Source organism: Mauremys reevesii, linkage group 7, assembly GCF_016161935.1.
Source record: "Mauremys reevesii isolate NIE-2019 linkage group 7, ASM1616193v1, whole genome shotgun sequence".
NCBI classification, from domain to species: Eukaryota; Metazoa; Chordata; order Testudines; family Geoemydidae; genus Mauremys; species Mauremys reevesii.
In genome coordinates, this window is record NC_052629.1 from 16,652,161 (window position 1) to 16,667,494 (window position 15,334).

Here is a 15,334-nt window from a genome sequence, read left to right on the forward strand (position 1 = left end):
GTTCAACTGAAAAGGCATGAATGTTATACAGTAACCATAAAAAACAAAAAACAAGATGAGCATTTAAGTGAGAATCCTAAATTTAAAAACATTATTGGTATTTCAGATGAAGCTAGAGGTGTTGGAATGTCTAAGCAATTCTACAGCAGGATTTTTGATATTATTATGCAAGAGAAAATTCTTTGTATTTTAAGAAAAGCACTTACTGTATATTAACTTCACAAATTAAGCAGAGATATAATCATATGTGATTATTCAATCTTCTTCTGCAGCTCTTCTGAGGTGCTATTTCAGACATCTTAGCACAAATGTAATCTTGTAATTAAATGGCTAAGGGTTAAACTAGTTCACTTCCTGATCCCTCAATCAAAAGTATAAACTATTAACTCAACACCAGAACTTGACAGCAGCAGCAGTCAGAGCACATTTAAAACTTAGCCTAGTTCTAACTTTCCCAGAAGTTTTTTTGTTTTTAGAGAGGAAGTCAGGAGGATATCTAATTCATTAAAAATAAACTAAATTAAACCTCACTGTGCACCTTACTCTTTCTCCTTCCCTCACTTTAAAAAAAAAATCCCTAAGATTATTCCCCATTGTCATAAGTGAATTCCAAGTCCCTTTAGGCAGTCAATATCCATTTCTAAAAGTTATTTGGGTAGAAGGACTCAAAGTATGCACCTCAAAGAGCAAAGGCGGGCCAGGTAATTGTTATGCTAAATCAGGAATTATCAAATCCAACTTTTGTGGATTGGGGAAGAGGAGGGAAAGAGACAGACTATCACCTAGAAAAATAAAATTGGTTAGAGACCAATTTTATTCCCAACTCAGTCTGCATTTTTAAGTGTATTAACAGCCCAAATTAGCCCTCAAAGGCCATTTCAAAGCTATTTTCCCAAGGCAGGCAAAAGGGCACCCTCTTTCTTGCCCACATGCACAGTCTGAGTCTTTTGTATTTCATATAGTACAGGGGTTCTCAGACTTTTGTACTGGTGACCCCTTTCACACCGCAAGCCTCTGAGTGCGACCCCCCTTATACATTAAAAACACTTTTTAATATATTTAACACCATTATTAATGCTGGAGGCCAAGCGGGGTTTGGGGTGGAGGCTGACAGCTCACAACCCCCTGAAGGGTCCTGACCCCCAGTTTGAGAACCCCTGATATAGTAGATACTGCTCTTCACAAAACTGGCAGAGGGAGCTGACTTTATAAACTAATTGAAAATAGTTTGAACAAAACTTATTTTATATATAGACCTTTTAAAATGCATATAAAGAGTGCCTATTTATACTTTCCAAAATATTCCAACATAACTAAAACACAGCATATTTCAATACGACTATTAGCAAACTAAGCGACTCAAAAGCTCACGTTTATTTTTAAGGAATTTTTGTAAGATTAAGCTCATTTGCTTAGAAGGAAACCTTCAAGCTGTTAGTAAGTCATCATACACTGACACAAAACTCAAGATGTAGTGATTTCTTATGACAGCGTATAGCAAAAAACATACTATATAAGTACTGGAGGAAAAAAATGACTTTTCTAAACACCCAGTTTTAGGGAAAGAACCCCTCTTTCACAATGGTCTTCACCTCACCCCAAGAAAGAAGATGAAACAATGAACATCTGTTTCATGACACCACAAACTAGAACCATGAAAAATCCATTTACCTTGGAGTAGTTGTGGGTATTCTTCTGCCACATATACAATTCAGGTGGGTGAAGGGAGGGTTTAGTCACAATAACAAAGCAGGCATATGTACATGCCTACCTTACTGCTCTTCCCTTAGCCTTAAGAGTACAATAAGGTGCATGCCTTCCTCGAAACTGTCAGCCATTGATTATGCACCCCATTCACGATTCTGGATCTCCCCAGGGCTTCCCTCTATACTCACACGGCTTCTGACTCTCCACTTCCCTCCCAAAGTCAGTATCATCCTGACTAGTTTCCTCCTCCTACCTCACTTAAATTCTTGCACTTTGCCTTTCAGTTGCTGGATCCTCCCCCCAGTCGATATTTTACTCCCCCCTCACAATTTCTGGACCATCCCCCCCATATCCTCTGCCTCCCTCCAGGTTATGTTCTCTCCCCCCGAAATTCTCCTTCCCCCTTTCCCACTTTCTGTAGTTTCCTGTTCCCTTCCTCTTGCAATCTCGGTCGCCCCCAACTCCCGTCCATATCTTCCACCTTCCCCTTCCTCTCGCCAGTGTCTGTGGTTTCTCCTCGCCCCGGTCAATATCCGCCTCCCTCCCCGGGCCAGGCCCCTCACGCTGTGGCAGCACGTCCCGCGCCACGCTCTGAATTCCCTCCCCACCCTCCATATCCCCACGCTAGTCCCCGGCGTCCTCCAACCCCGGGTCCACACGGGGGCTGCTCCTGGCCAGGCCCCCTGGGCCCCCACTCCCCGCCCGGCTCCCGCTCCCTCTTCACTCACAGGGTCCTGGGCTGCCCGTCGTCTTCCATCACGGCGTGAGGGCCGTCCGCAGCCGTCTCCGGGGGGCGCGCTGGGGGGGCTCCGCCGCGCAATGAGAAGGGAAGGTGAGGGCCCCAGCTCCCCTCGCTCCGCCTCGCCCCCGCGCCAGGTCCCGACACCGCAGTCCGAGCAAGAGAGGGAGGCAGCACTACAAAATGGCCGCCGCCGCCAGCCACTCAGGAAGCCGCGAACTGCGCAGCCGCAGCCCGCTCCCTCTCCGGCCGGATTCTCCTTCCCATTCCCCTCCACAGCGCTGCGGTGCCGTCTGGGGGCCGTAGTCACAGAGGATAAGACTTGGGTAGTGGACGGGGTTACCCCACGGCCTTCTGGGAATTGTAGTTCTAGGAGGCGGGACTAGTTCAATACCCCCAGAAAACTGGAAGGGATGGGAAGGCAAAAGACTATAACTCCCAGCATGGCCAGCGGCGGACGGACCAGGCATTTTAGGGAGAACATAGGGCATCTCTCGCCCCTTCTCTGAAATGCCCGGTGCCACAGTTCGTTCCCGTTGAGCGGGGCGATAATTAGCAGTAGCTGATTCGCCCCAGATAACCTGGGTGGGTGTAGTTGCGGTCTTTTAAAACCTTGAGTAACTCGGCCTGCTTGGACTGAATAAACATCGATATTGTTGAATTTCAGATTGTTCTTTGCTGGAGCGAAAGGCCAAGTGTATGGTGAAAGCCCAGATCCGAGGGTAGCGCTGGGCTTACGCCACCACTTCTTGCTCCCCTCCCTCACCCGCGGAGCCGGGCCGCAGCGACCAGAATCTGGAGGGCGGGGGAGCTGGTGACCTCACTCGCTCCCCTAGACCCCGTGTCGGCCTTTGCTCTGCGGGGCGGATGTGCCGCTGGGCCAGGAACATGGTCAGGAGGCCAAGCGCTCTTGTCTGTGACTGGGGGGAGCTACGTAGCGTTAGTACTCAGGCGCCCCACAGCAGCGCCCGCCCCCCAGCCACGGGGCAGGCAAGGCAGGCGCCCACCCCAGCCCATCCTGAAAGCGTTAGTAGCAGGGGGCAGGGACCGACATTTTGTAAAGCATTTGGGGTTCCAGCTTGTTACACTCTAAAGGGGCCTGCTTCTGAGCCCCCGTCCTCTGAAAGCAGGTCTCATGTTAGGCACCCGTCCCAAAATCACCAGTTGCTTTGGAAAACAGGCAAAGACACCTTCTGCTCTCCCTGCATGGACGTTGAAGTGAGCTTGGCAAAGTTATCATGTACATGTTACCACCCAACCAATAATCATAGAGTATCAGGGTTGGAAGGGCCCTCAGGAGGTCACCTAGTCCAACCCCCTGCTCAAAGCAGGACCAATCCCCAGACAGATTTTTACCTCAGTTCCCTAAATGGCCCCCTTAAGAATTGAACTTAGAATGCTGAGTTTAGCAGGCTAATGTTCAAACCACTGAGCTATGCCTCCCCCCAAACCCTGATCTTTTACTTCCAGGTCCTAAAGTACAGAGTAGGTGTAGGTTGATTAAAATCCATGAAATTTTCTAATGGTGTGTTTAAACTCTCATAGCCCACTTTCTGTAAAAAGGTATTTGCTCTGATGCTGCTATCTTTCCCCAGTGTATCAGTTGTTCCACCTAACTGTTGCCTCCACCCCAGACATGGTTGCATTTAATAGATTCATAGACTCCAAAGCCTGAAGGGACCATTGTGATCATCTAATCTGACCTCCTGTATAAACAGGCCATAGAATTTACCCCCAAATAACTCCTTTTGATCTAAAGCATATCTTTTTAAAAAATCTATTCAATGCTGTTACATGTACCAGCACAATTAGAACCATTAAAAAGTGTTGCCATTTGCTATGCTGCAGTGTGTGTGATACTCCTTATTCTTAGAATGTAAACAAAAATGGAGATAAATTTTACTACCACTCGTGGGTTGTTGTTGTTTTTTTTTTTTAAGAAAAACACCACTGTGCAGTATATAGGGCTTGATCCTCTAGAGACATATAAGTAACTTTACTCATGTAAGAGAGACCATTGAGGTTTACACATGTAACTTTACATGTCTATAAAAAACTGCTCTGGGCTTCTTTGAGCTGCTCGACAAATGTAAAATATTATTACTGTCTACTGTTTTAGCAACCTAAAATTAGGCAGACCTGGATTTGTGGGTGAAGAAGAATGCAATAAGCTGAAATCAATAATTGATTATTTTTATAAATTTGTTGCTAACCAGTACGCCTGGGCTCTATACAAAACACACCGTAAATTCCTTTGTCTTACACTTTAACTTGAACAGACAATAGTTAGAAAGAAAACAGTTCAGAAAAAATAGTCTACTGGATGGCCAAAGACTAGAAGGTCTAATTGAAGGCGAAGAACATTTTCAATTTTGTAGATGGATTGTTGAAACTAAGGCTTCATATAAGTGCTTGAAGCAGTGAAGCATTTCATTGCTAAAACAAATGCCTCTACCAAGTCCAGTTTGTATGTATGAATACTTAACAATACAAAATAATACATGCAAATTGAGGACCTGATCCTGTAAATGCTTATTGTACTACCAAGTATTGCGCTTTCTACAATCTAGCTGAAGTCACAGTAGTAAGTGTCATTGGTTCTGTTGCAGGATCAGGTTCTTATTTTGAATAGCATATTTCTCCAAACTATATGTCCTCAAAGTGCTGTACATTATTAAATTCTATGGTTACAAAGATAACTAACAGCAGAAGGCTTAATACATTATGCGGTAAAAAGGGAGGGGAAAAAAGGCGGTTGAAGTTGAGATCTGAACAATATTTTAATTCAATTTTTCCTAGCACTTTTTACTTAGTGCATTGCCTTATTTAAATGTCAACTATGGAGAATTAGCTACTGCTACATACATTGTGGTACAGTAACGCCTCACTTTAAGTCATCCTGGTTAACATTGTTTCGTTGTTATGTTGCTAATCAATTAGGGAACATGCTCATTTAAAATTGTGCAATGCTCCACTCTTATGTTGTTTGGCTGCTTGCTTTCTCCACAGCTGGCAGCCTCTCTATGCCCCCCCCCCTCACAGTGCCTCCCACCCGCCGGCAGACCCCGAGGATCAGCGCCTTCTCCCTCCTCCCGCCGCGGCAATCAGATGGCTTGCAGCATTTCAGGGGCAGGAGGGAGTGGGGAGAAATACTGTACTGTCAAGTTTAATTACATGTTAAAAGATTGGTAGAGGTGACAGAGCCCAGTGTGAATCTCTTTTTCTGCCATCTCAAAATATTACATAAGATATTACATATCTTCCTCCTAATATTGAACAGACTGTCAGCATGCTGAATTGAGGGTAGTAATCCCAAATCCCATGGAAAACTTTTGATATGGGGAAGCAGGGAAAAAGGAAGATACAAATGACAGCTATGACAGGCAATAGAATACAAGAAAATATAAATGACATACTATAACTGTATACAATATCATAGGAATCACAAATACATTCAGCAAAATATCCTAGCCTTTAATCTTACATGTCAAGAAAGTGAGACCATCCATTTAATTAAAACCCTGTTTTATTACTAAGCTGATAATTAACTCACTAGTTTCACCAAATTCTATGTACCATTCAGCTATGTTGAGTCCTGGCATTTTTATAGAACTTAACAACTAGTGTGTCAAAATGGTCTTAGAATTACTGAGCCAAATCCTACTCTTGTGTAGGTGTTCCCACATAGGAGGTAGAACACTGTGCAAGGATCTTATGAAGTTTCTTCTGAATAGTTCCATTTGAGGGAACACTGGAACTAGAAAGGGGATTGACCCACAAAACCCATAGATGTGCCAAGATCCACACAGATTTTGGGACATTTCCAAAGACCCAGAGCATACATGCAGAAGCCCATGGCCTGTGTCCTGCTCTTGAATCTCTCCCATTGCAGCACATACTAATATACAACCCTTAACTTGGGGCTTCACAGAAATCTACACTTGGAGCAATGGGTTTGTGTTTTAATATAAGGGGAGTTACTTTTATCTAGCAGTAACTGCTAAGTGAATTGATGCTTGGAAATCCATCAGGGTTTGAGAGAAGCATGTCACCTAATGCAGCTACTCCTCAACTGGGTATTCAGGATGGAAAATGCAGCAGAATCACTGTTCACACCCACTCCCACTGAAGATTTGAGGGATTTTCTCACACGTTGTTTTTAGCTTCCCAGCAGAGGGTAGTATGTACCCCAAAGTTTTGATTTTCTGCTACCTACTTGCAACACACCTAAAATCCAGTTGCCGATCCTTGGTATAGACATAGCCTTAAACCTTCAGGCAAAAAACTTTAACCTATATTTATCATCCAGTCTTTAAAACGTTTTTTCTGTAACTACAATATTCTCACATGTTGAGAACATTGTAGTTACAGAAAAAACATTTTAAAGCCTGGAAATTCAAACGCGAGGAAGTAAATAAACATTTAAAAAGCAGGAAATTTACAAAATAAGGATTTTTTTAAAAAGAAATTGAAGAATACAGATGCAGAAATAGTACTTGGTTACAAAACAACTACAAAAAACCAAAACACTGATCACCCGTTGAAGGATTAAAATGTCATGGCGTAGAAAGATAACCAATATCAGCATAGTAGCCAAAAGGATTATGCACCACACTTTGTTGCTACTTTGGTGGGTTACTTAAATTGATACCTAAAACTTCAAAGTTGAAAGTTAAATAAAATACTAGTAGTATAAAGAAAGGAAAAGAAGGAGAGAGGATGAGCAGGGGAAGAGAGAATGAGACAGAAAGATAGAAGGGAAAAAAAATAAAGTGGATACATAAAGAGATGAAAAGAAGTGATGCAGCTATGTCTTGGAAGGTGATATTGATGGGATATGGTCTCCTGTGGAAGCTCCCAGAAGAAAATTGATTCACTGGATTATTGTTCCTTAAGGGGATGTTCTTCTCCAAGGTATATACTGGGGTGACCCCTTGCTTCCATTCACTTAGAGAGGGCAGTTTTTCTAGAGGTGTACAAGAGATCATTAAAGTAGTTTGTGAAACCTGGACTCAGACAAATATGATGGTGCATTTATACACCCCTGGAGCTTCCAAACTAACTCAACTGGACCTTTGAGAGAATTTATGAACTCTACTAAGAGCTGAGGTAATTTGTATTATCCAAAATTAACCATCTCGAAAAAACTTCCTGTACATTCTGCACCACATCATGCCTCCTATATCCACACATCCATGAGACCCTACATACCCAGATCTCTCTTCTTACGAGCACCAATTCTCTCACATCATGGCAGGGTCATGCAGAGAGACCTCTCTGCACAATCTGAAGTCTGGGCCCAAGAAAGGGGTGGAGACTTTTAGTTGAAAGGCACTCTGCCAAAAAATACAACATAAGAAGAACCAAAAGTTTTCCACCTTGTTTAACATCATTTGTACAGCCATTAAAAATGGCTTCAGTTTTAGAGATTTTGAAATACTCTTTGGCTTTAATCAGTTGTTTCGCAGCATGTAGAAGGCTGGGAGGGAGGGGGAAGAGCGAAGAGGCGGCATGCTTGGGGAGGGAAGAGGTGGAGGTGGGGGAGGAGAGGGGACAGGAAGAGGCGGGGCAGGGGTGGGACCTTGGAGGAAGGGGTGGAGTGGGGGCAGGGCTTTGGGCAGAGCTGGGGGTCGAGCTACCCCCAGCACATTGGAAAGTCAGCACTTGTGCCCCTAACCGCAGGGGCGGCTCTAGGTATTTTGCTGCCTCAAGCACGGCAGGCAGGCTGCCTTCGGTGGCTTGCCTGCGGGAGGTCCCCGGTCCCGCGGATTCGGCGGCACGCCTGTGGGAGGTCCACCGAAGCCACGGGACCAGCGGACCCTCCACAGGCATGCCGCCGAAGGCAACCTGCCTGCCGCCCTCGCAGCAACCAGCAGAGCGCCCCCCATGGCTTGCCGCCCCAGGCACGCGCTTGGTGTGCTGGTGCCTGGAGCTGCCCCTGCCTAACCGACAAAAGTTTCACCAACAAAAGCACAGTGTGACAGTGCTATGCCACTCACTGAGCTGGTTTTATGATGTCGATGGGAGAGCTCCCTCTCCCGTCGGCATAACGGGGCTACATGAGCGCTTTTACAGTGCCACAGCTGTGTCAGTACAGCTGCAAGCTTGTAATTGTAGACATGGACTGGGAAAACTTCCCTTATCTTCACTGAAACATTAGACTTGGGATCTGAGCCAGATGATAGTATCAAATAAGAATAACAGCAGCTTTCGGAGTTGTGAGGATCAGGAGAGAAGAACTCCAATCAACATTGGTTGGCCTGAATGTAGATGGTACAGCAGTGAATATGAGCTATTCAAAGGGTGTGCAGGCCATGTTTAGGCAAGATACACTTGAGCTTGCTATACAGTATCTCAAAAACGTGAGCCCTGTCTTAAATAGTTATACTTTATTACGTTTTAACACTGAAGAGTGATAAAAACGTTATAATTCAGCTGTTGCCCATTTGAACATAACACAGAAACTCAGTCAGGGCTGTTACAGCCCAAGTTAGGGGCATTCTATTCAGTCAAGACAGGGAAATTTGTGGGAGAAATTGTATTTCATTGTGACTGAAGCCTTTTTTATTTTTGAAGGAGAGCATCTCTCGTGTGTGAAGATTCATGATTTTGGCACTCACAACAAGGAAAGACATCCTGGCCCTTTTCTCTGCAAACTTATTCTTGCAGATGGTAAATTTGAAGAGATAAACCTTTCTGGGCCTCTAGAGTATGTCTATGCTGCAATAAAAGACCCGAGGCAGTGAGTCTCAGAGCCCAAGTCAACTGTCTTGGGCTGGCAAGGCTTGGGCTGCAGGTCTAAAAATAATACCGCGGGGAGTAGAGGGGGGTATTTTGGAGATAAAACTTCAGGAAAAAAACAAAACCAGAAGCTGACTTTGAACATATGGGTGTCAGACTTACCAGGATCTAGTAACCACCATTCATCTGATTTCTTTGCGCTGCTGGAGCAGTGCAAACTGGACAGCCCAGGGACCAGGAAATGCCTTGAGGTCACCGTCAGCACTGCGCACTGAGCATTTTCGCAGCTGCATGTCGCCATTTAAAATCATTGCATAACACGTAGCATTTTATGGCTTCAAAACACTATTCACTCATTAATTAATCCAACAAGACTCCTTCCAATTAGGTAAATAAGTATAATTAACTCTGTTTTACAGCTAGGGAAACATACAAAAGGCTTAAGTGAATTACCTGAGCTCACGCAGCAAATCAGTGCCAGAGATGGGTCTACAACACAGAATGTATTCAGCTGTTCTATTTAAATTATTATCAGTTTGTATGGTGTGGTTTCTTTCTCCATTCCCCCCTTTTAGCTGGAACAAAGCTACTGAAAATCAGATGCACAGAATCTTCTGTGTGATTGAGATCCTTATCCAGAAATGTCTCTAATCTCCTAATTAAATGGTGATATCTGTGAGAAAGACTTCTTCCACGGTGGATGTATCATCAATGTATCATGCTGAACCTTCGGCAGCAGAAGGCAAGCTGAGTTTCTAGGATGCTCAGTTGGTGGTCAGCAGACCAGTGCTTCAACGAATCAGCTACTCTGACTAATCCATGTCAGTTAGTTCTGTTTCTGGGACTAAATAAGTAGTTAACATAGTCCTGGAAATGTATCAGTCATCCAGTCCTGCATGCATTGGGCCACACTGTAATATCAGTTGTCCAGCACCACTCCACATTGATTCCAATGGAAAGCTGATAGTTAAGAGTCCTGCAAATCCAAAGATATCCCTGTGTGCAGATGTGGTTGTATTGTTTACCATCTTTGCAGATCGGATGCAGATCCAAATGTTTGTATCTGTGCAGGGCTCTAACGGTGAGATAGAAAGGGTGCTGATGCAGATACATATAAAAGGTGGAGTGAGGATCGCAGGTCGGACAGAAGTTAATTATTGTGGATGTGGATCCAAATTATTGTATCCAGCAGGGCTCTACAGATAGCACAATAAGGCCCACTTGGGGTACCTTCACTGGTTATAGACTCTACTGGGGGAATCTTATGAAGTAACTTCTTGATTTCTCTCTTTATATGTGCAGTTTAGATTATAAAACTTGTTTGGCTTCTACGCCCTCATTTTTAATTATATCCTTACCCATGACAGGTCTGGAAGCTACTTTGCAATTGTGAAACTTTGGGATGAGATGATTTCCCAGCTCTGATATCTTCTTAGTTTTCACCTCATCTCTAAAAGTGAAATGTTTGTTGTTTGTTGATGAAACAGACACATTTCTGGTTTATGGAGGAAACTGACCCACTGTGAGGAGTTAATGTCTTGATCAAGACCTCAGGCTGGAGGCTGCCGCCCTGACATTGTCCAGTTTTCACTGATCTGCTGAGTCAAAGGGAACAGAGAGATGCCCCAAGAGAGAAACCTGGAATTCCCTTGATGTCAGGGGCAGGGGTGAAAGTAACTTAAAGTATGTTGGAGTATGCTCCAGTATGCTGGAGTCCGGATCGGGGGTGTGGCCTCAACCAGAAGAGGCGTGGCCTCAGCTGGAAGAGGCGGGGCTGTTCAAGATTTAAAGGCCCTAGGGCTCCAGCTCTGGCTGGGAGCCCCAGGGCCTTTAAATTACCCCAGAGCTACCAGCTGCAGAGGCGGCTGGGAGCCCTGGCGCTAAGGGGCGAATTAAAGGGCCTGGGGCTCCGGCCGCCGCGGAGCTCCAGGCCCTTTAAATCACTGCGGGAGCCGGCTGCCGGAGCTCTGGCGGGGATTTAAAGGGCCTGGGGCTCCCCACAGCGGCTGGAGCACCGGGCCCTTTAAATCCTCGCCCGAGCCCGTCTGCCGGAGCTCCAGTGGCACGTTAAAGGGCCCGTGGCTTCTCGCAGGGCTGGAGCCCTGGGCCCTTTAAATCACCTCCGCGGAAGCTGGTCCAATCTGGCACAGCGTATTGGCACTTGCTGGTACGCCGTACCAGACCGTACTGGCTTACTTTCACCTCTGGTCAGGAAAATCCTCAGGTGGCACAAAGCTAGCAAAGCCTCTACACCAGGGGTCCGCAACCTTTCAGAAGTGGTGTGCCGAGTCTTCATTTATTCACTCTAATTTAAGGTTTCGTGTGCCAGTAATACATTTTAACATTTTTAGAAGGTCTCTTTCTATAAGTCTATAATATATAACTAACCTATTGTTGTATGTAAAGTAAATAAGGTTTTTAAAATGTTTAAGAAGCTTCATTTAAAATTAAATTAAAATGCAGCATCCCCCAGACCAATGTCCAGGACCTGTGCAGTGTGAGTGCCACTGAAAATCAGCTCGCGTGCCACCTTCGGCACCTGTGCCATAGGTTGCCTACACCTGCTCTACACCATCCACTTCCCCTCAGGCAGATTGAGTGAGCTGCAGGTAGGAGGGGTGGAGTCAGAGTGTAGTGCACTCTTGTGATCCCCATCCAGGGGAGTGGTCTGTAAGGGACCACTCTAGTGGGCATAGTAGCAGGACTATTCTAAGACAAACTGGGGACTAATTCAACACCAGGTTAATCCAAGAATCCCCTTTCCTTCCACCTCAACCTAAGTCCTGTACCAACTGAAACTAGACTGGAACTGGGGATCTGGCCCCTTCTCTTAAACCTAATTACTTGTGTAGATATTCCCTTCCCAACTGAACAGTCCTCTCAAAAGACACCACGTGCAATGAGATATAACAAAGCTCTTATAGCCTGTGAGATCTCACAGTAATAAAAAAAAAATCTAGTGCCTGAAGTCCTTACATTGGTTTTACTTAGTCCTTATTCACACACACTTCTATGGAAGCTAATGGGAGTTTACCAGAGTAACTATGGAGTAACAACAGAAAGGAACTTGGACTTGATCCCTAATTAGAAAATTAAACTCTGTACACACATCCTCCTCCTCCTCTACTGCATACAAAATTATCTCTTTTTCTTGATCACACTAAGAAATCAGAATGCTTGATTGAAATCAAATATCTTCTGAGATCAAATTTATATTATATGTCATTCCAGTTAAAGGCTGACATTCCTCTAAAGAGTTGGGGCCGGTAGCCTGTGATATTTCACTTTTGCAGTACGCGCACAGATACACACACTTCTTCTGAACTAATTGCTTTCCTAAACACAGGTATGTAGGAAGTCACAGCTGGGTCAGAACATGGAACTGAATATTCTGAGCTGATTAGCATTAGTGCACAAGAAAGGGGGACATTAATTTGCAACTGTTTGAAGATTAAAAAATTTAAAAACACAAGAAGGACCCAAACTGCTGCCTGCAGGCACTGTTTTCCTTTGGCCACCAGTTACCTTTTGCTTTGAGGAAGAAACTTGTCTATAGAGCAAGGCCAAAACAAGAAGAATCATAACTCTTCTAAGTCATCTGGCCATGATGACAGATAGCAATGAAAGTTGCAACTTGGACAAAGAAAATTACCTTTGGATCTTATGGTTTAGGTTCATGTTCCTCCAGACGTCCCACAATACATATCAGGAGTCTGTGGAGAAGACACAGGATCTTTGTCTCCTGGTTATATCTTACATCTTGATTTTAGTAAAGCTTTTGACACAGTCCCATGTGACATTCTTATAAGAAAACGAGAGGGAATGTGGTCTAGATAAAATTACTCTAAAGCATGTGCAAAACTGGTTGAAACACTATAATCAAAGAGTAGTTATCAATGGTTCTCTGTCTATGTCCTGAGTCTGGTACTATTCAATACTTTCATTAACGATTTGGATAAAATGGAGTGGAGTGTATACTTATAAAATCTGTGGATGGCACCAAGCTGGGACAGGTTACTAGCACTCTTTGAGGACAGGATTAGAATCCAAAACAATCTTGATAAATTGGAAAACTGGCCTTAAATGAACAAAATGCCATTCAATAAAGACAAATGCAAAGGAAAAAATAAAATGCACAACTACAAACTGGGGAATAACTAGCTAGGTGGTAGAACTGAAAAGGATCTGGGGGTTACAGTAGATCACAAATTGACTATTAGTCAATAATGCAATGCAGTTGCAAAAAAGGCTAATGTTGTTCAGGGGTATATTAAGGCGAGTGTTGTATATAAGACATGGGTGGTAATTGTCCCACTCTACTTGGCACTGGTGAAGTTTCAGCTGGAGCACTGTGTCCAGTTCTGATTGCCACGCTTTAGGAAAGATGTGGACAAACTTGGGGAGAGTCCAGAAGACAGCAACAAAAATTATAAGAGGCTTAGAAAACCTGACCTATGAGGAAAGGTTAAAAAACTGGGCATGTTTAGTCTTGAGAAAAGAAGTCTTCAAGTATGTTAAGGGCTGTTATAAAAAGATGGTGATCAATTGTTCTCCCTGTCTAGAAGGTAAGATCTGACATAATTGGCTTAAACTGCAGCAAGGGAGATTTAGATTAAATATTAGGAGGGAAATTCTAATTATAAGGATAGTTAAGCTCTGGAATAGGCTTCCAGGGGAGGTTGTAGAATCCCCATCACTGGGAGTTTAAGAACAGGTTAGAGAGACACCTGTCAGAGATGGTCTAGATTTACTTGGTCCTGCCACATTGTCGGGCGCTGGACTAGGTGACCTCTTGAGGTCCCTTTCAGCTCTACATTTCTATAATTCCATTATTGTTTCCAATACCAATTTCCTCATCATTGAAAGTGTTATTCAACAGGAAGTATAATTTAATAAGGAAACATCTTCTAGAGCCTTTATGCCTCTAAAGGTCATTCCACCAAAATAAACATCATGATTTTGACAGTGTAAATGAAAGTTGTCTGTGCTTTGGTATCTGTTGCTTCCAATAACAACAACCCCTCTCCCCAAGACCCAGATCCCACAAATTACACAATACCTTTTGAGATGCAATGTTGTCCCCATTTGAACACAGCCTACAATTTGGAAAAAAAATTAACTTGGATGCAGAGTTAACAGGACCAAAATGTGATCTGCCAAAATCAGTGAGCTAAGTATATTAATAGACTGGTGCACTTTTGCTTTCCTGAACATAAGAAAAAAAAATTGCAGGACCACATGATGAGTTTCTGCCTTAACAGATTTCAGGCTCCTTCTGTAGCATTAGCCTAGTCTCAAATATTAGCAGGCTCACAGTTCTTTAATTTATTGTTTTGTTAAACCCAACTAAAACAGTCTCACAGCACATGATCCCCTGAAAATCTTGGTTCTCAGCAGCACATCTGCAGAAATATTACTACAGATCTATTTCCAATTAATGGAATATGGACCAGATCCAAAATAAAATCTCTTATTTCAGTGTACAGCTACTAAAATCCTAATGGAATGGGCCAATTCTAATATGCTCAGCGCTTAGATGTGGACTGCTGTAACCTCATGTTCTTGACTCTAGTTCCAAGTAATCCTTGCCGCATGTGCCAACATCTGGCATATTATTTCTCCAAGTCTGATCATAAAATGTACATCTGATGTAACCCCAATCCCTTTGAAAATCTCCTGACACTTGATCTGGATATTGATCTTCTTAGCCCTTCTCTTCGAAATTTTCCCATATCTTTGGATATATCGTTACACTGATTTTTAAGAACTCCCCATTGAAGTCAATAGTATGATATGGCACTGTAATCAGATATGCTCTTATTTGATTTTATTACACTGTTCAGGACCATTCCCCAAACTCCCAGATTTACACCAAGATAAGTTTAAAAGGAGACTTGTATAATATGTAATATTTATCAAATGGATTTGTTTCTATCATGTGTATTTCATATTTGTTCTTGCCATTTTTGTTAATTATGAAAAATGTTTGTAGCATCCAAAGTGCTGTACTCAGTTCAATTGCCTTAGCTATACTCCTTCCTGATTAATCCTGCAGTTAAAAAGTAACTGGTGATCCCATTATTCCCACAAGGGCAGGTACTGTAATATTATAAATGCAACATATTGGGCCAGATCCTAAGATGGCAT

General features: G+C 43.5%; 1 protein-coding gene across 4 annotated transcripts in view; it reads right to left on the minus strand.

Moving 5' to 3' along the window:
* TIAL1 (TIA1 cytotoxic granule associated RNA binding protein like 1) overlaps positions 1–15,334 on the minus strand; it is a 59,153-nt gene that overhangs the window by 24,680 nt on the left and 19,139 nt on the right. For 2 of the 4 annotated variants that reach the window (XR_005601195.1, XM_039546842.1), the window contains exon 1: positions 2,436–2,934. The exons of 1 other annotated variant lie outside the window; for it this stretch is intronic. Coding sequence is in view for 2 of the 3 variants with exons in the window: in XM_039546842.1 (XP_039402776.1) it covers positions 2,436–2,464 (29 nt within the window). In the remaining variant the exon portion in view is untranslated. Of the gene's footprint in view, positions 1–2,435; positions 2,936–15,334 lie in introns of those variants that run through there. One more of the 4 variants, XM_039546843.1, reaches the window with a different exon arrangement.